The sequence below is a fragment of the Crinia signifera genome, chromosome 4 (genome assembly GCF_055691185.1).
Source record: "Crinia signifera chromosome 4, ASM5569118v1, whole genome shotgun sequence".
Lineage (NCBI taxonomy): Eukaryota > Metazoa > Chordata > Amphibia > Anura > Myobatrachidae > Crinia > Crinia signifera.
In genome coordinates this window covers 310,425,065-310,447,836 of record NC_139220.1, presented here as the reverse complement: position 1 = coordinate 310,447,836, position 22,772 = coordinate 310,425,065, and the positions used below count along the sequence as shown (strand labels likewise).

The 22,772-nt window shown below is 45.6% G+C and overlaps 1 protein-coding gene across 1 annotated transcript in view; it reads right to left on the bottom strand.

Moving 5' to 3' along the window:
- Positions 1-22,772, bottom strand: part of LOC146073336 (uncharacterized) — a 56,660-nt gene that overhangs the window by 16,741 nt on the left and 17,147 nt on the right. Inside the window, exons 5-6 of the mRNA XM_083180512.1 lie at positions 10,126-10,347; positions 5,942-6,037 (exon numbers count right to left, since the gene is read on the bottom strand). Of these exons, the coding sequence (XP_083036638.1) occupies positions 5,942-6,037; positions 10,126-10,347 (318 nt within the window). The remainder of the gene's footprint in view (positions 1-5,941; positions 6,038-10,125; positions 10,348-22,772) is intronic.

The following is a 22,772-nucleotide window of genomic DNA, read 5'->3' as shown; positions in this document are numbered from 1 at the left end:
CATATAGCAGACAGTTCTCTGAAACTGTCTGCTGTATGGGGGCGGACATTTTGTGTTGGTCCATCTCACTAGCAGAAGAATGAAGCCAGCAAGGGAGCCGGGACGGGACCAGCAAGACAGGTAAGGCTGCGGGCGGGGGGTGCGGCAGGGGGCGCCCCCCATTAACGGCGGGGGGGGCGCCTAATTCATAGTTACGCCACTGATCAAAATGAATTACTGGTACTTATGAGTTATCCGGGCGCCCGATTTTTTGATTGTATGCCTTAAGTTAAGGCATACAATCAGATGCGATGCGATGCGATATCGCATCGCATCGCATCGCATGCGACCATCGGATGCGATGACCCGATTTTTCCATAGTAATCAATGTTAAAATGGACTGAGTCCATTTTAACATGGAATTCAATGGGAAAAAGGGGTCCTTTTCATACCCCTACTATCCAAGTGGGCATGGAGTTGGATATAAACCTGTGGCGAGCGTAGCGAGCCACCGAGCCCGAAGCGTGGCGAGCGAAGCGAGCCCCGCGAGGGGACGGTATTCTATGTCCCCTCGCGGGGCTCGCTACGCTCGCCACGCTTCGGGCTCGGTGGCTCGCTACGCTCGCCACAGGTTTATATCCAACTCCATGCCCACTTGGATAGTAGGGGTATGAAAAGGACCCCTTTTTCCCATTGAATTACATGTTAAAATGGACTCAGTCCATTTTAACATTGATTCCTATGGAAAAATCGGGTCATCGCATCGCATCGCATCGCATCCGATGGTCGCATGCGATGCGATGTGCCCGATCCGACCCGATTTAGAAATCGGGCGCCCGGATAACTCATATGTACCGAATTACTAATTACACCAGTTACGTACGCAATTTCACCCATAAAATACATAGGCGTCTGTAATGTGGATTCCAGCGGTGAAAAATTAATATTGTGTGAGGAAGAGGATGTACACGCTGATCAGGATGAGGAGTCAGAGATGATGATGACATCTTGCCTCTGTAGACAGTTTGTGCATGGAGAGATCATTGCCAGCTTGTTTTGCGGAGTCCCAAACAAACCAATCACTTCAGCCACAAGTGTGTCATTCACTGTCGCTGAATTGATTGGTTTGTTAAACTGTGAATGTCCTGTTTAATATATACAACATAAGGGTGGGTGAGAGGGCCCAAGGACAATACTATCTTGCACCTTTTTCATAGTTTATTAAACTGCCACCCTGTAATTGAGGTCAATAATACAGAAGCAACAAAAACAGGCCAACATTTGGTGATTTAGCTGTTTTTAGGATTTAGAAAAAAAATACAGATCCAGAACCAAAACCAGCAAGGGCGGTTTTGGTAATATCAAATACATATCCAAAACCAGGGAGGGAGATACAGATCCAAAATCAAGAAAAAGGAGGCCATGCACATCCCTAGTATGAGCAGAATATTTTTGGTAATGTCAAACCTTGCCGTCCCATATGGAATCAACTCAGCGCTCAGTGCTACAGTAGGGCGTAACATTCCATAGCTTGATATTCTTTTTAATTGAACAAAATGGGGTGATAAGAACGTAACTATGTAATTTAAATAATGCTGGCTTTGATATTGCTGTGGATTTGTCTTTACCAGGCAATAGAGTGTGTGTCTCATTGTGGTTACATTAATTAAAAATACAAAACAAACATACAACCGAACCATACAGTATCATTCATTAAGATCTTTAGGAAGCAGCAATTTTGCCCAAGAAAACATTTTGCAGGACCAGCCATCGGGATTATAGGTTTAGGGGTTACGTCCCTTTTCCATGTCCACAATGGTTACGGCATAGTACTGTAGGTCAACACTAGGTCTAGGTCGAAACCTGAAAATGGTCGACATACGAAAAGTCAACATTGCCAGAATGTCGACATGGACATGGTGGACACTCAAAAGGTCGACTTGAGTTTTTAACATTTTTATACTCACTATAAGCCCACTTAGATAGTAAAATATGAACCAAGTCGGTCTACACCAAAAAAACATGAAAAACTTGTGTCAACCTTTGAATTGTTCACATGCCCATGTGGACCTTAAGTTTGTGTCAACCTTCTGTCAATGTCGACATATGGTTCTGTATATCAACAATTTCCAGGTGTCATCCAAGTCACTGTCAACCATTAGTGATCGACCCAGTGAGTGTTGACCTACCCAGGGACCGCATACCGTCCGCAATGACCTAGCACCAGTGGCGGAACTCCAGGAGGCAACAGAGGCTCCTGCCACCAGGGCACTAAGCCCTGAAGGGGCACATCCACTCCTTCACACTGCTCTAGCTCAGGGAGCAAGTATCCTCCGGCCCCCTTCACCAGCGGCCACAGTGCAGGCAGTGATAGACAGCCACCGGCGCTGCAGCGCTGTACTGCCGGCGGCTGTCCAGTGCAATTTGAATCTGCAGCCTACCTGCGGTTCGAGAACAGAATGATGGGCAAGCTGCAGTGCAGGAGCTGGCGGGAGGCTGCACACAGATAAGAGGCACACAGCACTGGAGACACAGGGGTTTGCCGCTCATTGCAGTACAGGTCCTGCGGCTTCTGACACCATGGCTCCAGCAGTGTCACTGGTGAACAGTTGTGTAGCTAGGTGCCATGGTGCCTGGAGCAATGGCATGTTTCGCGCCCGATTTGTAGTAGGTCGGGGCACTTACTCAGCAAAAAGGGGGCGCGGCCTAACATTATACCACACACCGCATTGCCCATTGCACATTTTTGTAAAATTTGTAATATCCATTACATATAAAGCCACATGCCATAATGGCAATTACACATAAGGCAACACATAAGGCAACACATGATGCCCATTACATACCATATAACAAACCGTTATGCCCATTACACATCTAACACACAAGTGCCACTTACCTACATGCTCATTACTAGGAACTTCATGCTCGATGCCAGGGGCTTCATGCTCGATGCCAATGGGCTTCATGCTCGTTGCCAGAGGGGAATGAAATAGCTTGTTGCCAAGGGGGACTAAAATTGCTCGTTGCCAAGGGGGACTAAATTTGCTCATTGCCAAGTTGGACTAAATTTGCTCGTTACCAGGGGTGACAATTTGCTTGTTGCCAAGGGGGGCTAAATTTGTTAATTGCCAAGGGGGACTTAATTTGCTTGTTGACAAGGGGAACTTAATTTGCTCATTACTAAGGGGGACGTCCCCCCCTCCCCGCCCACTCCCTGTTCTACCCGGCTGAGCTGCCCACCCTGTCTGCAGCTATTTTCAATTAAGTCTCCTGCTGGGCCAATAGGCACTTGCCGTCCAGCAGTCATCTTCTGATTTACCGCAACCGCCTATTGACTAGCGGTCCAGCGGGAGACTTAATAGCGGCAAAAAGGGCAGCAGCTGAGTTCAGTCAGGCAGAGCAGGAAGCGGGCGGGGGAGGGAGCGGGAGAGCAGGCTGCACGGCTCCGGCGCCCTTTGATGTCTTGGCGCCTGGAGCTCGTGCTCTGCCCTCCCTACGCCTCTGCTGGTGAAGGCTACTGGTGGGGGTCTTGCTGCAGTATACTCCTCACTGCTGCACCCTCTCCCAGCAGGTAACTCCAGCAGGTTACCTATCTGACCCCCCCTCTCTTCCTGAAACCTCCCTCTCCCTCCCTCTCACCCCTCTCTGCCTCGCCTCCTCTATATATGCCTGACCCCTTTCTCATCCAGCTGTCTCTGTCTCTCTCTCTCTGCATGACCCCCCTCTCTATATGCCTCACCCCCCTCTCTATTTGCCTGACCCCTCTCTCATTCCTCTATCTCTGCCTCACCCCCCTCTCTCTTTCCTCTTTCTTTCTGCATAACACCGCTATCTCCCTTTATTCCTCTTTCTCCCTTTGCTTGATCCCCTCTCTCTTTCTCTCTCTGTCTGACCCCACTCTCTCATCATCTCTCTTTGCCTGACCCCCTCCCCCCTTCCTCTCTCCCAAATCCCACTCTCTCATGCTTGCTCTAACTGACCCCCTCTCTCTTCTTGAACCCCTTCTTTCTCACTCCTCTCCACCTGACCTCCCCCTCTACCGCTTAAAAGTTTTCACCTCTTCTCTCTATCCCTGGCATTTTCTCGCTCTCCTCTCTCTATCCCTCTCTCCCCTCTCAGTTTCTCACTTTCCCTGACTCCCCCCTCTCTCCCTTATTTCTCTCTTTCTCTATCATTCCCTCGCTTATTTTTGTTTTCCGAAGACCTGGACTACTTCAGGAGAGAAGAGGACAGATCTTCTTCATAGGAGACTTGTAAGTATAATTTGCTTCCACTGGTCCCCTATGGATTTCTTTAGAACACGGACACCGACCCGGGACTAGGGCCCTTATTCAGATCTGATCGCAGTACAAATTTGTTCTCAAAATGGGCAAAACCATGTGCACTGCAGGTGGAGCAGATGTAACATGTGCAGAGAGAGTTAACTTTGGGTGGGGAGTGTTGAAACTGGAATCTATATTGCAGTGTAAAAATAATGTAGCCAGTATTTACCTTGCACAGAAACAAAATAACTCACCCAAATTAAACACTCTTTGCACATGTTACATCTGCCCCACCTGCAGTGCACATTGTTTTGTCCATTTTGAGGACAAATTTGTGCTGCGGTCAGATCTGAATAAGGGCCTATGATACCCGGACCAAGACTGAGGGCTACCTAGGGCTCAAGATAGGTAAGTATCAGTATGTATGGGCTATGTACTGTATGTATTTTTCTTATGTGTCAGTGTGTTTTTATTTAACTATTGGTTTTGCTGTGGAAGTAAAAGTCACAGCAAGCCCTTTAATGGGCCAATGCAGGTTCTCCAAGTCCCAGTATGTGTTCCAGGCTTGCTGGGACTCATAGTTCCACAGCAAAACTCAATGTTTTTTTTTTCAATCTTTTTACACATAATCAGCCCTGTGGCCACAGCCCAGGGTCACCAGGGACAGCACCAGGCTTCAGTCTGGTCAGGTAAGTTCTGGAGGGGGGGACTCCTTTATTGGGGGGTCCCCAGGACCCCTGGCCAGGCTGACTGGTCGGTAGGGTTAATGCTTTGGCCGGGGGGACTTTTATAAAAAGTCTCCCCTGTTTGTGGCATTACCCTGCTGGCTGGTTGGGCCTGGGGCTGGTTCTTAAAATACGGGGGACCCCTACTCATTTTGTCCCCGTATTTTGGGAACCAGCCCCGGACCTGGAGCCTGGGGCTGGTTGCAAAAACTCGGGGAACCCCTATTTGCCGGGTTTCCTGATTTTTTTTTTATTAGCAGCCCCGGCTCTTTCAGCCTGGTGCTGGTTACGGCTGTGGGGGGGACCCCACGCCGTTTTTTTATTTATTTATTTTTCTATTTTTTTACACTGAAGCCTGAACGGATCTGACTGATCCGTGCAGGATTCTGGCAAATACGACAGGAAAATTTGCGGACGTTTTACGTCAATTAGTGGACGTATTTTCAATAAGGACGCTTAGTAAATCAGCAATCACCATTCTTTTGAATGGTGATTCCATTCGTATTCAATCGATGGCATATACATTCGTATTTGTAAATACAAATACGAATGTCCCATCAATATACGAATATGCAAAAAAAAATAATGTATTTTCCTATGAAAATGCAAATTTTTTCTATGAATTCATCTATGTAAATTTCCCCCAGTATATGCACAGGAATGTAAGTATGGCTCCCGGCCCAGTGCTGCATCTGTGCCCAGCTCCAAATACACTATTCCTCCAATTACCAGAACAATACAGCAATGTCTGGCATGTAATGGCAGCCTGGTGGCACAGTGGATAGTGTACATTGCTTCAGTCATGCCTACTTTTATGATCACTGTCCTATCTGTGTGGAGTTTGTGTGTTCCCTGTACTTACATAGGCTTCCTCCTGAGCTCCAGGTATCTCCCACATTCATACATTACTAATAATAATAATAATAATACTACAATTATATATTACTGGGGATGTTAGTGATTTATACGCACCTGTCCTGTTGTTCGGTATTTCACACCGAGATCCTGTGAAGTCCTCTGGGCACTGACACTTTATCCCATCATAAGTGCCACCATTTAGACAGTAATCTATACACAGATACATTAAAGATCTTGATCAGCAACGAATATATAAGAGTCATTGCTTCATTTGCATAAGTAATTAAATGTATGATTGGGCTACAGTATAAATGTGCATCAAGTTGATCATTTGCTACTTGGCAAATATGCAATAAATCCAAATAATAATTTGCCAGAGATGTTCTGTTTGCCAGACTCTCACAGAGTTTGGATTCTGCAATGCGTATGCCCAGCATCTTCTCACTACCCCGGTCTCCTTACCCTTCGCTAATACCTATACAACATTTGTGGACTTAACCTGAGAGCTCTTTGTTATTCAGTCACACTGTCCTTTATTAGATGCTGACATACCTGGGACTCAATCCCATCACCTATTGCACTGCAGTCAGACATGCTATTCATCAGCTATCTGCCCTTGAACAAAATGTTAGAAAATTCTAACTTTTTTATGCGCATCTTGTACCTTGCAGGTGAGTAGATCTATGTAGTGGGTGGCCGCAAGGGATTGGATGTGGCTGCACACTACAAAGATCTGCTCAATTATTTTTTACAAAGTGCAAATAGCTTCATATAGATCAAACTAGGTGATTCATCGCGCCCTACGGGTGCTCTTCACACCCTCGTAAGGGGCTGTGCCCCCTTAATTTGTGAACGTTTGTATTGTGAGAAATATGGTTAAAATTGTATGAAAGATGCCTGTATTGCAACTTGAGTTATAGGTGAAATGTGTTAAATAGAGAGCATATGAGTTGGAAGGGGGTGTGTATTGTATTGTTTTGTTTAATTAAAAAGCGGTTACAGAGTAAGATGTACATTGATAGTGTGGATGGTACAGTGACATATGTGAGTGTGGGGGGGGGGGTGTGCGTGTTGTTTAGGTGTGTGTGCAATAGTATAGTAGGGTGTTTTTGAGTCAGCGACTCCCCACTGGCGGAGGTCACGACACAGGAAAACAGGAGGCTGGGTTGTGATAGGGGTGTGTGGGCATGAGGGGGACTAAAGTAGAGGGTGGGGGACACTGTGGCATGATATGGGTATGTGGGCAACACAGCATCAGCGACTCTCCAGTGGTGGAAGTTATGGTTCAGGAGAGCAGGAAGCTGGGTAGTGATAGGGGTGTGTGGGCATACAGGGGACTAAAGAGGAGGGTGGGGGACACTGTGCAGCTTCTGCCAGTGGGTGAGTGTCCAGTGTGGCAGCACAGGAGTACAGAATGTGGCCCTGAGTCAGTGTCTCCTCCTAGTGGGTGGGAGTTAGGGTGCATGAGAGCAGGAGGGTGGGTGGTAAAGCATGATAGGGGAATGTGAGCAACACAGGGTGAGCGGGTCCCCACTGGTGGAAGTTACGGGGCAGGAGAACAGGAGGCAGGGCAGTGATAGAGGTGTGGGCATGAGGGGTAGTAAAGGTTTTTGCCTGTTGTCGAGTAAGGATGGGCATTGGTGCAGACGCCATCGATGGTTGGCATTGATGGCAATTTTGCACCCTGCCATCGATAGTAGTAACATATTACTTGGATAACCATCGATTGTTGTAGCTATCGATAATCATCCATTATATCTGACTAATTAAGCCGTGGGACAATCAGAACTCGGTGGCGGGACTTTCGGGTGTGGGGGGCGGAGCAATGCTCCGTGTCCTGGCACCATAAAAAAATTTGAAACTTGATCGGTTCTCATTTGCCATCAATGTAGGGAAACCACCTGGTCCTCCCACATTGATGGCAAAAGTATTCAACATCGGCCATAAACCATTGATGATTTTAAATCATCGATGGTCGATGGGCACCCCTAGAACTGGAGGAGGGTGGGGGACAGTATGCAGCTCACAGCAGTGGGTGAGCGTCTCCTCCCACTGGGAGGGAGTAAGGGGGTGCATGAGAGCAGAAGGCTGTATAATAGTGGTATATGGGCAAGACATTGATAAAAGTTGTGGCGCTGGTGCAGAGGACCGTGGGCACACTTCTGGCAGTGGGGGAACCTGCAGCGTGGCAGCAAGGGCCGGATTTCCCACCTAAGAGCGGCACCTGCTTGTGGCGGTACAGGATCCCCCATTCTCAGGGGGGTACGTGAAATGCGATAGCGGGGTCGCGGGGGTGGAATTGCCGGAAGGGGGTCAGGGGGGTCTGCAAATTGCGGGAGGGGGCGCGCAGGGGTCCGCAAATTGCGGGAGGGGGCTGGGGTCCGCAAATCGTGGGGGGGCGTGAATCGTGGGATGGGGGGGTCTGCAAATTGCGGGAGGGGATGTGAATCGCGGGAGGGGGGGTCATGGGTGGACGCGAATCGTGGGTGGGGTGGCGTGGTGTGTGCCGTGAATAGCGGGGTGGCACGGGGGTCTGGGGGTGTGTGTGCTGGCAGAGGGGGGGGGTTGCGGGCAGACCTGCCGCTCCCCTGGTGGCTGTGGAGTAATGGCGGATGGTGGGCGTGTACTTTAGCCCTGGCTGGGCGGGGGGAGGTGATGTCAAGTGGGTAGAACACTGGTCTTTTCCATAGTGGGGGCGGGTTTGTGTATCCCGCTGGGCGGGAACGTTATACACATAGAGAACTGGTCTTTTCCCTAATAATAATAGACAATACAAATTAATTAATATATAATGGCAACAATAAATGTAAAAATATATGCTACTAGGTATAAATGCCTGAGAGGGAATTAGTAGACCAGTCCATATGGTACCGTATTGGTTGGGTGATGAGATCCGTTCCTCTGGTGCCTTTTATCAATGTCCTGCAATGTATCCAATATTGTGATGGGTCCAATGTAACCACGGGTTGCTGTGTTTAGTCAATCCTTTTTTAGGGTGTCACCTTGAAAATGCCACTTTATGGGCGAAACGCGTTGGTAGATGAGAGGGACTTCTACAATCCAGCACCTTTTGCCACAAGCATCTCAGAGATTCACCTTGAGTCCGGACCAACCTTTTTACCACACTCATTGCAATAACTTCGTCACTGCTCCCCCCTAGATCTGTAGGGGTGGTTTGCAGTCCAATTGAGTGGATCCTCTTCACACAGCTGCTGGGGAGTGCTATCCTATGTGTGATGTTCCATCTAAAAAAGGATTGACTAAACAAAGCAACCCATGGTTACATTGGACCCATCCAGTGGCGTAGCTTGTTGTGGGGCGTCTCCCCCCCACCCCATCGCCGCAGGTTTACCTGTCTGCACCTCCTGGCTTCAATTAATTCTATGCAGACGGACCCCCCCCATCGCCTCAGGCGTGTTTATGCCTGTCACTGTCACCGCGCCAGGGACCTTGCGCTGCACTCTGCTGTGTGTAGGGTTGGGAAGCACGGGCAGCAGCTGCTGAGTGGGTAGGAGGCGGATCCCCTGGGGGGCAGGAGTAGAGCTGTATAAGCATGCCACTTCTCTGCCACCAATCCTTCTGCTGCTGGAACCTGTCTGCGCGTCCCGGCTCCCCTCCTGGCTTCAATTAATTCTATGCAGATGGACCACGATAAAATGGCCGCCCCCATACCGCAGACAGTTTCAGAGAACAGTCTGCTTTATGGGGCGGCCATTTTATCGTGGTCCGTCTCCATAGAATTGATTGAAGCCAGGAGGGGAGCCGGGACGCGCAGACAGGTAAGCCTGTGGGGGATGGGGGTGGGGGCATTACTATAGCACCGCAGCCCCCCGGCGCCTCCACATGCACAGCGCCCCCCCCCCCCCCCGCGACCGCGGGGGCTGCGGTGCTATAGTTACGCCACTGGACCCATCACAATATTGGGTCCATTGCAGGACATTGATAAAATGCACCAGAGGAACGGATCTCATCACCCAACAGAGACCGATACAGTACCGTAAGGACTGGTCTACTTTACTAATACCCTCTCAGGCATTTACAGTATACCTAGTAGCATATATTTTTTTATTTATTGTTGTCATTATATATAAATTTTTATTGTCTATTATTATTGAATTGTGTTTTAATTATTGAATGTTATTGGCACCTAAATATTTAATAAATGTGAGAATTTACACCTTCTCCTTGTGTGATAATGTGCAAATTCAACAGGAGGTCGCCTTGTGTAACTATACACCGCTTATCTGCTGCTTGGGCCAAAGACGCAGCATTGGATTATTTCTGTGGACATTGGTTACCTGTGCTATATATCGTGGTTCCAGTGGTAGGCTCAGGAGTCGTGCCAGATACAGTGGTTCCAAAGGTAGGCCCAGGAGTGGTGTCAGATGGGCTGGTGTCTGTAGGTTCTATGTGTGCAGTAATTGTGTGAGATATGGTCTCTGTTGTTTCAGGCATAGTTATAGTGCTGGATGCTGTGGCTGAGGAAGTTGGTTTGCTTGTAGATTTTGTAGGAGTTGGGGCTGTTTGAAGAAAATAAGGTTTGAATTAATTGACACTCGACAATATGGCTGCTCTTTGTAAAATCAGACAAATATGGACTTACATCTTTGTATGTTATTACCCAGGCTTTTTTTCTATTACTACTAATTTAAGTATTTTCAGAAGCTATAGTGATCAATATTTGTGTGCAAAAAAAAAAAAAAAAAGGAAAACTAGACAATATCCCACATAGTAGAACAATGGTAGAACATTTCCAGGCTATGCTAATTGTGATCCTGCTACTGCTGTTACATATAATAGAAGAGTGCCCCCTAGTGTAACAGCCTGTACCTAACATGGTATTGTATCTTCTGTAACAACTTACTGTTGCTCTGAGAATTTTGTGGATCCAACTATGGCTCTTAACCAAAATGGATCCAGTTAATGATGTCAGAAACTTGCTGGAATTTATAGCTGATGCTCATGGACTATAGAACTCCGACTAGTAACAGACAGTTAATGGAGACCCAGAGCAAGGGCACAGTCTAACACACTGGCAATTTTCACCAGGATTCCCCCGCTGGGAAGTGTGGACTTTATTCCCACACCTGACATGGAGGCATCAGTCATCTGACTGGGCCATTCCATACTAGTGCTGGGATATCTCAAAGGGACAAAGAAGTAGGAAACTAATTAAGGGAATTACCCAAGGGACAGGAAATAAGATTAGGGCTAGGATACAGGTGTCGACCTGAAACTGTGAGTTCTGATATCAAACTGTAAATGAAGAATAATTTTGGACTAGAACCAAAGAGAATATACACAAGCTGGAGCTGATTGGAGCAAATGTCAGTCTGGAACTGATGGGAGTATTTATCAAGCTATAACCAAAAGAGCAGTTTTTGAACTTGAACTGATTGGCGCAGGAGTCTCCGGATAGGAAATGTTTCTGCAGGAGCTCTCCGAAGGCAAGTGTGGCATCCCAGACTTTAGCTGAGCTGCGGACACATCAGGGGTTAACAGGTGCACAAGATTGGTTGGCCTGCCTCTAAGCAGACCATTGCTAGGTGGTTGCGTTTAGTCTTTGCCTTGGCATATACTAAGGTTGGTAGGCCTGTTCCGGCCAGGATAAATGTGCATACCACCTGGTCGGTCGCCACCTCTTGGGCGGTTCGACATGGGGCCACAGCTGAGCAAGTTTGCAGGGCCGCCACTTGGTCATCTGTTCACACTTTTGCCAAATTCTATAGGTTTCATGAGTTTGCGTCAGAGGACGCATCATTCGGGCGAGCAGTGCTGAGAGCTGCAGACCTGAGCGTACCCTCCCAAAGGACCGGCTCTGGAACGTCCCAATGTTGAGCTGTGTCACCAGGACCATTGAAAGAGAAAAAGGGATTTTTGTAAGAACTTACCGTTTGAATCCCTTTCTCTGATATGGTCCTGGTGACACAGCGATCCCTCCCTTACGCTCAGTAAGTATGCCAGGTTCATGATATTTCATGTTATATATGGTTAAAAGTTATTTTTGAATTGTGCATATAATATGTGCAGGCGTTTGTACCGAGTTATTGTATTCCAGTGGATTTGCAAGATTGAACTGAGGAGTCTGGGATGCAGAAGGGGAGGAGCCTACCCTCCAAAAGCTTTAGAATAGGTGCCTGGCTCCTACGGACCCTCCTACATCCCAATATTGAGCTGTGTCACCAGGACTATATCAGAGAAAGGGATTCGAACGGTAAGTTCTTACAAAAATCCCTTTATATACAAGAAGCAGTAATTTTGAAAGACAACAATTTTAAAAGAGCACATAGACCCATACAGGGCCGGGGCCACCAATAGGCAAATCTAGGCATTTGCCTAGGGCGCCAGCCACTGGAGGGCGGCACTTCGCCCCTCGCCTCTCGCATGGAGGCTGCAGGGGTGTCCGTGCCGGGTACCTGTGGCACTGTGTGATCTGGCGGGAGGGTCCCTGCAGTGATGCGCTTCCCGCTTCCCTGCGCTTCCCGCAGCCCGGCGGCGGCGCGGGAAGCGCTGCTGGGTTTGAAAACATTCTGCATGCTGATTGGCTGAGATTCAGCCAATCAGCATGCGGCGAGTTTTCAAACCCATCAGCGCTTTCCGCGCCGCCTGGGGCTGCTGGATAGCGCGCATCACTGCAGGGACCCCGCCGCCAGATCACACAGCGCCGCAGGTACCCCCCCCCCCCGTAGGCACTGGGGCGCCCCACCCCCCCTCACCTGGGGCGCTCCGGTGCCTACGGGGGGGGGGGTACCTGCGGCGCTGTGTGATCTGGCGGCGGGGTCCTGGACCCGTACTTCATTGAATTCCATAACAGCAAGACGCATAAGGTATATGCGCATATTGCACACAATGTACATAAAAAAATTCATACATTAAATTATACAAATATATATATATATATATATAAAATGTTTAAAAAAAAAACATATATAAAATAGCATATAAAAATGCAAATACATATAGTCATAATCATCGCAGAAAAGGTGTAATTTCATATCCCTCATTTAAACCCTCTGGAACCAGGGTATTCAAATTTAAAATCCAGAAGGATTCTCTTCTGATCAAATCTTGATCCCTATCTCCTCCCCTTCTGTTGGCATACACAATTTTGATACCCTTACACTTTAAACTGTATGGGTCCCCATTATGAAACTGTTTAAAATGCCGGGGCACGCTATGGTTTAGCACTCCGTTCTTAATATTAAGGATGTGTTCTAGCATCCTAATTTTCAAATGACTCTTGGTCTTACCAACATAAGCTTTTACACATCCGCAAGTTAGTAAATAAACCACAAAGGCTGTGTTACAATTTATAAATTGTTTTACCCGCATATTCTCTCTGATCTTATCACCTTTATCAATATGTGGACAGTATATATATATATATATATATATATATATATATATATTTATGTATACGTACTACATGGTCCCCAGGTGTACCCCTGTGTCCATCGTGTCCATCCTGAGAAGTATTGCACGTTTGCATGGGTGACATCATGACATCAACGATTAACCCGCGCAATACATCTTCGGGACCGGGAATGCCTCTGAAGATGGACACGGGGGGGGGGGGGGGGACGACCAGATGAGTATGAAAACCGGTACAGGAGGGGGTTTAACCCCTTCCTGACAGAGCCAGTTTTTGCGTTCCTGACAGAGCCCTTTTTTTCAAATCTGACATGTCTCACTTAAGTGGGGATAACTTTTTTTTGCTTTTACTTATCCCAGTGATTTTGAGATTGTTTTTTCGTGACACATTGTACTTCAAATTAGTGGTAAATTTGGGTCGATACAGTCTGTGTTTTTTTGTGAAAAATACAAAAATGTCGGAAAAAAATGGAAAATTTAGCAATTTGCAAAATGTTAAATTTTCTGCTTGTGAGACAAATAATCATACCACTCAAAATAGTTAATAACTAACATAGACCATATGTCTACTTTATGTTTCCATCATTATTTCAACTTCCTTTTAATTTTTTTGGACACTAGGAGGCTTACAATATGAATAGCAAATTCTCAAATTTTCAAGAAAATTTCAAACACTGTTTTTTTTAGGGACCAGTTCAGTTCTGATGTGACTTTGAGGGACTTGTATGTGAGACACCCCCATAAATGATACCATTTCAAAAACTGCACCCCTCACAGTATTCAAAACAGCATTTTGGAAGTTTGTTAACCCTTTAGGTGTTTCACAGGAATTAAAACAAAGTGTAGGTGAAATTTCAAAATTTCATTTTTTTTGCAGATTTGCAATTTTAATACATTTTTCTAAGGAACACAGTACATTTTACTAGAGAAATGTGACTAAAAATTGATTCCCCCAATTCTTTTGTTTTCATAAATATCCTATATGTGGCCCTAGTGTGCACGTTGACCAAACCACAGGCTTCATAATAGAAGGAGCACCTACTTGATTTTGGAGCCTCCTTTTTATGAGATTATTTTTTAGGCACCATGTAGGTTTCTAGGCACCATAAGATGCTAAAAGTTAGGAACCCCCCCACAAGTGACCCCATTTTGCAAACTACACCCCTCAGGGAATTCATCTAGGGGTATAGTGTACATTTCAAACCCCCAGGGGTTTCACCAATTTTGATACAACTGGGCAGTGAAAATGAAAAATTACATTTTTTTACACAAAAATGCAGTTCTGGCTCAAAATTTTTCATTTTCAGAAGGTATGAAGGAGAAAAAGCACCCCAAAATCTGTGCCCCAATTTCTCCCGAGTACGGCAATGCCTCACATGTGACCAAAAAATACCATTTGGGTGCATGGCAGGACTCAGAAGGGAAGGAGTGATTTTTAGATTTTGCAGCTCAGATTCTGGTGGAATTTTGGTGGGTGCTATGTCGCATTAGCAAGACCCCCCAAGCACCAATACAGTGGAACCCCCCCACAAGTGACCCCATTTTGCAAACTACACCCCTCAGGGAATCCATCTAGGGGTATAGTGTACATTTCAAACCCCCAGGGGTTTCACCAATTTTGATACAACTGGGCAGTGAAAATGAAAAATTACATTTTTTTACACAAAAATGCAGTTCTGGCTCAAAATTTTTCATTTTCAGAAGGTATGAAGGAGAAAAAGCACCCCAAAATCTGTGCCCCAATTTCTCCCGAGTACGGCAATGCCTCACATGTGACCAAAAAATACCAGTTGGGTGCATGGCAGGACTCAGAAGGGAAGGAGTGATTTTTGGATTTTGCAGCACAGATTTTGGTGGAATGAATGGTGGGTGCTATGTTGCACCAATACAGTGGAACCCCCCCACAAGTCACCCCATTTTGCAAACTACACCCCTCAGGGAATTCATCTAGGGGTATAGTGTACATTTCAAACCCCCAGGGGTTTCACCAATTTTGATACAACTGGGCAGTGAAAATGAAAAATTACATTTTTTTACACAAAAATGCAGTTCTGGCTCAAAATTTTTCATTTTCAGAAGGTATGAAGGAGAAAAAGCACCCCAAAATCTGTGCCCCAATTTCTCCCGAGTACGGCAATGCCTCACATGTGACCAAAAAATACCAGTTGGGTGCATGGCAGGACTCAGAAGGGAAGGAGTGATTTCTGGATTTTGCAGCTCAGATTCTGGTGGAATTTTGGTGGGTGCTATGTCGCATTAGCAAGACCCCCCAAGCACCAATACAGTGGAACCCCCCCACAAGTGACCCCATTTTGCAAACTACACCCCTCAGGGAATTCATCTAGTGGTATAGTGTACATTTCAAACCCCCAGGGGTTTCACCAATTTTGATACAACTGGGCAGTGAAAATGAAAAATTACATTTTTTTACACAAAAATGCAGTTCTGGCTCAAAATTTTTCATTTTCAGAAGGTATGAAGGAGAAAAAGCACCCCAAAATCTGTGCCCCAATTTCTCCCGAGTACGGCAATGCCTCACATGTGACCAAAAAATACCATTTGGGTGCATGGCAGGACTCAGAAGGGAAGGAGTGATTTTTAGATTTTGCAGCTCAGATTCTGGTGGAATTTTGGTGGGTGCTATGTCGCATTAGCAAGACCCCCCAAGCACCAATACAGTGGAACCCCCCCACAAGTGACCCCATTTTGCAAACTACACCCCTCAGGGAATCCATCTAGGGGTATAGTGTACATTTCAAACCCCCAGGGGTTTCACCAATTTTGATACAACTGGGCAGTGAAAATGAAAAATTACATTTTTTTACACAAAAATGCAGTTCTGGCTCAAAATTTTTCATTTTCAGAAGGTATGAAGGAGAAAAAGCACCCCAAAATCTGTGCCCCAATTTCTCCCGAGTACGGCAATGCCTCACATGTGACCAAAAAATACCAGTTGGGTGCATGGCAGGACTCAGAAGGGAAGGAGTGATTTTTGGATTTTGCAGCACAGATTTTGGTGGAATGAATGGTGGGTGCTATGTTGCACCAATACAGTGGAACCCCCCCACAAGTCACCCCATTTTGCAAAGTACACCCTTCAGGGAATTCATCTAGGGGTATAGTGTACATTTCAAACCCCCAGGGGTTTCACCAATTTTGATACAACTGGGCAGTGAAAATGAAAAATTACATTTTTTTACACAAAAATGCAGTTCTGGCTCAAAATTTTTCATTTTCAGAAGGTATGAAGGAGAAAAAGCACCCCAAAATCTGTGCCCCAATTTCTCCCGAGTACGGCAATGCCTCACATGTGACCAAAAAATACCAGTTGGGTGCATGGCAGGACTCAGAAGGGAAGGAGTGATTTCTGGATTTTGCAGCTCAGATTCTGGTGGAATTTTGGTGGGTGCTATGTCGCATTAGCAAGACCCCCCAAGCACCAATACAGTGGAACCCCCCCACAAGTGACCCCATTTTGCAAACTACACCCCTCAGGGAATTCATCTAGTGGTATAGTGTACATTTCAAACCCCCAGGGGTTTCACCAATTTTGATACAACTGGGCAGTGAAAATGAAAAATTACATTTTTTTACACAAAAATGCAGTTCTGGCTCAAAATTTTTCATTTTCAGAAGGTATGAAGGAGAAAAAGCACCCCAAAATCTGTGCCCCAATTTCTCCCGAGTACGGCAATGCCTCACATGTGACCAAAAAATACCAGTTGGGTGCATGGCAGGACTCAGAAGGGAAGGAGTGATTTTTGGATTTTGCAGCACAGATTTTGGTGGAATGAATGGTGGGTGCTATGTTGCACCAATACAGTGGAACCCCCCCACAAGGCACCCCATTTTGCAAAGTACACCCCTCAGGGAATTCATCTAGGGGTATAGTGTACATTTCAAACCCCCAGGGGTTTCACCAATTTTGATACAAGTGGGCAGTGAAAATGAAAAATTACATTTTTTTACACAAAAATGCAGTTCTGGCTCAAAATTTTTCATTTTCAGAAGGTATGAAGGAGAAAAAGCACCCCAAAATATGTGCCCCAATTTCTCCCGAGTACGGCAATGCCTCACATGTGACCAAAAAATACCAGTTGGGTGCATGGCAGGACTCAGAAGGGAAGGAGTGATTTTTGGATTTTGCAGCTCAGATTCTGGTGGAATTTTGGTGGGTGCTATGTCGCATTAGCAAGACCCCCCAAGCACCAATACAGTGGAACCCCCCCACAAGTGACCCCATTTTGCAAACTACACCCCTCAGGGAATTCATCTAGGGGTATAGTGTACATTTCAAACCCCCAGGGGTTTCACCAATTTTGATACAAGTGGGCAGTGAAAATGAAAAATTACATTTTTTTACACAAAAATGCAGTTCTGGCTCAAAATTTTTCATTTTCAGAAGGTATGAAGGAGAAAAAGCACCCCAAAATATGTGCCCCAATTTCTCCCGAGTACGGCAATGCCTCACATGTGACCAAAAAATACCAGTTGGATGCATGGCAGGACTCAGAAGGGAAGGAGTGATTTTTGGATTTTGCAGCTCAGATTCTGGTGGAATTTTGGTGGGTGCTATGTCGCATTAGCAAGACCCCCCAAGCACCAATACAGTGGAACCCCCCCACAAGTGACCCCATTTTGCAAACTACACCCCTCAGGGAATTCATCTAGGGGTATAGTGTACATTTCAAACCCCCAGGGGTTTCACCAATTTTGATACAAGTGGGCAGTGAAAATGAAAAATTACATTTTTTACACAAAAATGCAGTTCTGGCTCAAAATTTTTCATTTTCAGAAGGTATGAAGGAGAAAAAGCACCCCAAAATCTGTGCCCCAATTTCTCCTGAGTACGGCAATGCCTCACATGTGACCAAAAAATACCATTTGGGTGCATGGCAGGACTCAGAAGGGAAGGAGTGATTTTTGGATTTTGCAGCTCAGATTCTGGTGGAATTTTGGTGGGTGCTATGTCGCATTAGCAAGACCCCCCAAGCACCAATACAGTGGAACCCCCCCACAAGTGACCCCATTTTGCAAACTACACCCCTCAGGGAATTCATCTAGGGGTATAGTGTACATTTCAAACCCCCAGGGGTTTCACCAATTTTGATACAACTGGGCAGTGAAAATGAAAAATTACATTTTTTTACACAAAAATGCAGTTCTGGCTCAAAATTTTTCATTTTCAGAAGGTATGAAGGAGAAAAAGCACCCCAAAATCTGTGCCCCAATTTCTCCCGAGTACGGCAATACCTCACATGTGACCAAAAAATACCAGTTGGGTGCATGGCAGGACTCAGAAGGGAAGGAGTGATTTCTGGATTTTGCAGCTCAGATTCTGGTGGAATTTTGGTGGGTGCTATGTCGCATTAGTAAGACCCCCCAAGCACCAATACAGTGGAACCCCCCCACAAGTGACCCCATTTTGCAAATTACACCCCTCAGGGAATTCATCTAGGGGTATAGTGTACATTTCAAACCCCCAGGGGTTTCACCAATTTTGATACAAGTGGGCAGTGAAAATGAAAAATTACATTTTTTTACACAAAAATGCAGTTCTGGCTCAAAATTTTTCATTTTCAGAAGGTATGAAGGAGAAAAAGCACCCCAAAATCTGTGCCCCAATTTCTCCCGAGTACGGCAATACCTCACATGTGACCAAAAAATACCAGTTGGGTGCATGGCAGGACTCAGAAGGGAAGGAGTGATTTTTGGATTTTGCAGCACAGATTTTGGTGGAATGAATGGTGGGTGCTATGTTGCACCAATACAGTGGAACCCCCCCACAAGTCACCCCATTTTGCAAAGTACACCCCTCAGGGAATTCATCTAGGGGTATAGTGTACATTTCAAACCCCCAGGGGTTTCACCAATTTTGATACAAGTGGGCAGTGAAAATGAAAAATTAAATTTTTTTACACAAAAATGCAGTTCTGGCTCAAAATTTTTCATTTTCAGAAGGTATGAAGGAGAAAAAGCACCCCAAAATCTGTGCCCCAATTTCTCCCGAGTACGGCAATGCCTCACATGTGACCAAAAAATACCAGTTGGGTGCATGGCAGGACTCAGAAGGGAAGGAGTGATTTTTGGATTTTGCAGCACAGATTTTGGTGGAATGAATGGTGGGTGCTATGTTGCACCAATACAGTGGAACCCCCCCACAAGTCACCCCATTTTGCAAACTACACCCCTCAGGGAATTCATCTAGGGGTATAGTGTACATTTCAAACCCCCAGGGGTTTCACCAATTTTGATACAAGTGGGCAGTGAAAATGAAAAATTACATTTTTTTACACAAAAATGCAGTTCTGGCTCAAAAATTTTCATTTTCAGAAGGAATGAAGGAGACAAAGCACCCCAAAATCTGTGCCCCAATTTCTCCCGAGTACGGCAATGCCTCATGTGTGACCAAAAAGTGGCAGGACTCAGAAGGGAAGGAGTGATATTTGGATTTTGCAGCACAAATTCTGGTGGAATGATGGTGGGTGCTATGTCGCATTAGCAAGACCCCCAAAGCACCAATACAGTGGAACCCCCCCACAAGTGACCCCATTTTGCAAACTACACCCCTCAGGGAATTCATCTAGGGGTATAGTGTACATTTCAAACCCCCAGGGGTTTCACCAATTTTGATACAAGTGGGCAGTGAAAATGAAAAATTACATTTTTTTACACAAAAATGCAGTTCTGGCTCAAAATTTTTCATTTTCAGAAGGTATGAAGGAGAAAAAGCACCCCAAAATCTGTGCCCCAATTTCTCCCGAGTACGGCAATGCCTCACATGTGACCAAAAAATACCAGTTGGGTGCATGGCAGGAGTGATTTTTGGATTTTGCGGCTCAGATTCTGGTGGAATGAATGGTGGGTGCTATGTGGCATTAGCAAGACCCCCGAAGCACGGTGAAATTATGAACCTAATAATCCATAGATGTGTGGTATATTTTAAAACACTCCTTTATACATAGGCCGGGTTTGTCGGGGCAAGTGTCACACTGGAAAATAGTTTGCTTTCTTATTCCCTTTTTATAGCAAACTTTGCACCTTTTTTGTGTCCTGCCCTTTTTTCCAGTGGAGGGGATTTCATCAGGAAAATGCTGCCCTGGTACAATACGGGGGCCAGTACTAGAAGTACTGGGGCCCTCTGCCTGCTGGTTCCCAAATATTAGGCCCTTTATGACTTCCTCTTGAAAGTGCATAAATGTCCCCCTCTGGCCGGTAGAACGGAATAGCACGTAAGCGTTATACAGTGCCATCTGGATGATATACACGGCCAGCTTCTTGTACCAGATTTTTGTTTTCCGCAGGGCACTGTACGGCTTCAGTACCTGATCTGAAAGATCCACTCCGCCCATGTACCTATTGTAATCCAGGATACAATTAGGTTTTGAGGTGTGGGTACTGGTACCTCGTACAGGGACGGAGGTGGTACTGTCTCCGTGAATTGTTGTCAGTATAAGGACATCCCTCTTGTCCTTATATTTGACCAACAACATATTTTCGGTGCATATTCCCCTGCTTTCACCCCTTCTCATTACTTGGGCAATGTGCGTTTTTGGGAGGCCTCTTTGGTTCTTGCGCACAGTACCGCAAGCTGCTGTACCTCTTGAACCAAGGACCTTAAACAGGGGGATGCTAGTGTAAAAGTTATCCACATAGAGGTGATAACCTTTATCCAGGAAGGGGTGCACTAAATCCCAGACAATTTTTCCACTAACACCTACGAGGGAGGGGGGGCATTCTGGCGGTTCAATTCTTGAATCCTTCCCTTCATATACCCTAAACCTGTGAGTGTACCCTGAGGTGCTTTCACACAGCTTATACATTTTTATGCCATACCTTGCCCTCTTACTGGGAAGGTACTGGCGGAATTTAACCCTTCCTTTAAAATGTATAAGGGACTCGTCTATGCAAATGAATTTATCTGGGATGTACATGTCTTCAAATTTGGCACTGAAATGATCAATGACCGGCCTGACTTTGAATAGCCGGTCAAAGGTGGGATCATCTCTGGGTGGGCACTGTGCATTATCGTTGTAATGCAAAAATTTAAGGATCGTCTCAAATCGAGCCCGGGGCATGGCCATACGGTAAAATGGGGTGCTGTACAGAACATCTGTACTCCAATATTGCCTAATTGCTGGCTTTTTTACTATGCCCATATGAAACACCAGACCCCAAAACGTCATCATCTCTACTGCATCTACAGGGGTCCACCTAGCAAATGATGACGTGGGGTTTTGAGCAATAAACTGCTGGGCATATAAATTAGTTTGGTCCACCATTAAATTTATAAAATCATCAGAGAAAAATAATTTGAAAAAGTCAATTTCTCTGAGACCTGTGGAATCAAATTGGATTCCTGGCATGGCCAAAAACTCAGGAACCTGGGGCTCAAAATTGTCTGGTGGTGGGGTCCATACGAGATCAATTATTGGGGGGGGGGTCTCAGATGCTCTACGGGGACGTCTTTGAGGGGGTCCCTCATCACCAGAGGAGGAAGAGGAGCTTAAGGCGAATCCTTCAAATTCCCTGCTTGCATCACTGGCTGTGTCAGAGTCAGAAGCAAGCATGGCATATGCCTCCTCCGCTGAATACATTCTTCTGGATGACTGGGATGACATTTGGGATGACATTTGGGATGCCATTTTTATTTTTGTGTTACTGGTAGTGAAATGTTTCAACACGTGTATAGTGTAGGGGGGGGTACAAACTTTATTTCAACCCGGGGGGTATGTAGTGTGTAGTGTGTATGTAGTGCAGAAAAAAAAAAATAATTTATACAAAAAAAAAAATTGAAGGGGTTAAAAAAAAAAAAAAATTGAAGGGGTTAAAAAAACAAATTGAAGGGGTTAAAAAAAAAAATTGAAGGGGTTAAAAAAAAAAAAAAAAAAGGTCCTGCGCCAAAAATTGAGCACAGATGTTGGTCAGTAACGTCCGTCACTGAACAGCGCTCAAAGGCAACAGGAATTTGATCAAAAAAAAAAATAAATAGATCAACCCTGTGCCGAAAAAGATGATCAGTGATGTACGTCACTGATCAGAGCACAGCGGCCACAGGACACCCACAAAATCACAGTGTGTGTAAAAAAAAAATTAAAAAAAGACCCCACAGCACACACAAAAAAAAAAAAAGGTGATTAGTGATGCGACACTGATTACCAGTGAGGGGCAGCAGGTGCACAACCTTTGGTGCAACTGACAGTGCAACTGGCAGGTATATATAAAAAAAAAAAACTCTGCACCCCCAAAAAGTTGCTGATCACCTCAGATATAGTGATCAGCACAAAAGGCGGGGGCAGCAGACACAAAATTTAGCACTCTCTATTACTCTCTGTCACTATCTCTCTCTATCTCTCTATCTCTCACTATCTAACACTCTATGACACTGCAGCAGCAGCAGTGACAGGTATATATATATATAAAAAAAAACCTGCGCCCCCAAAAAGTTGCTGATCAGTTAATTTATACTGATCAGCACAAAAGGGGGGGGCAGCAGTCAGTTATATAAAAAATATATAGCACAATCTGTCACTATCTCTATCTCTCTCTCTCTATCTCTCTCTATCTCTCTCTA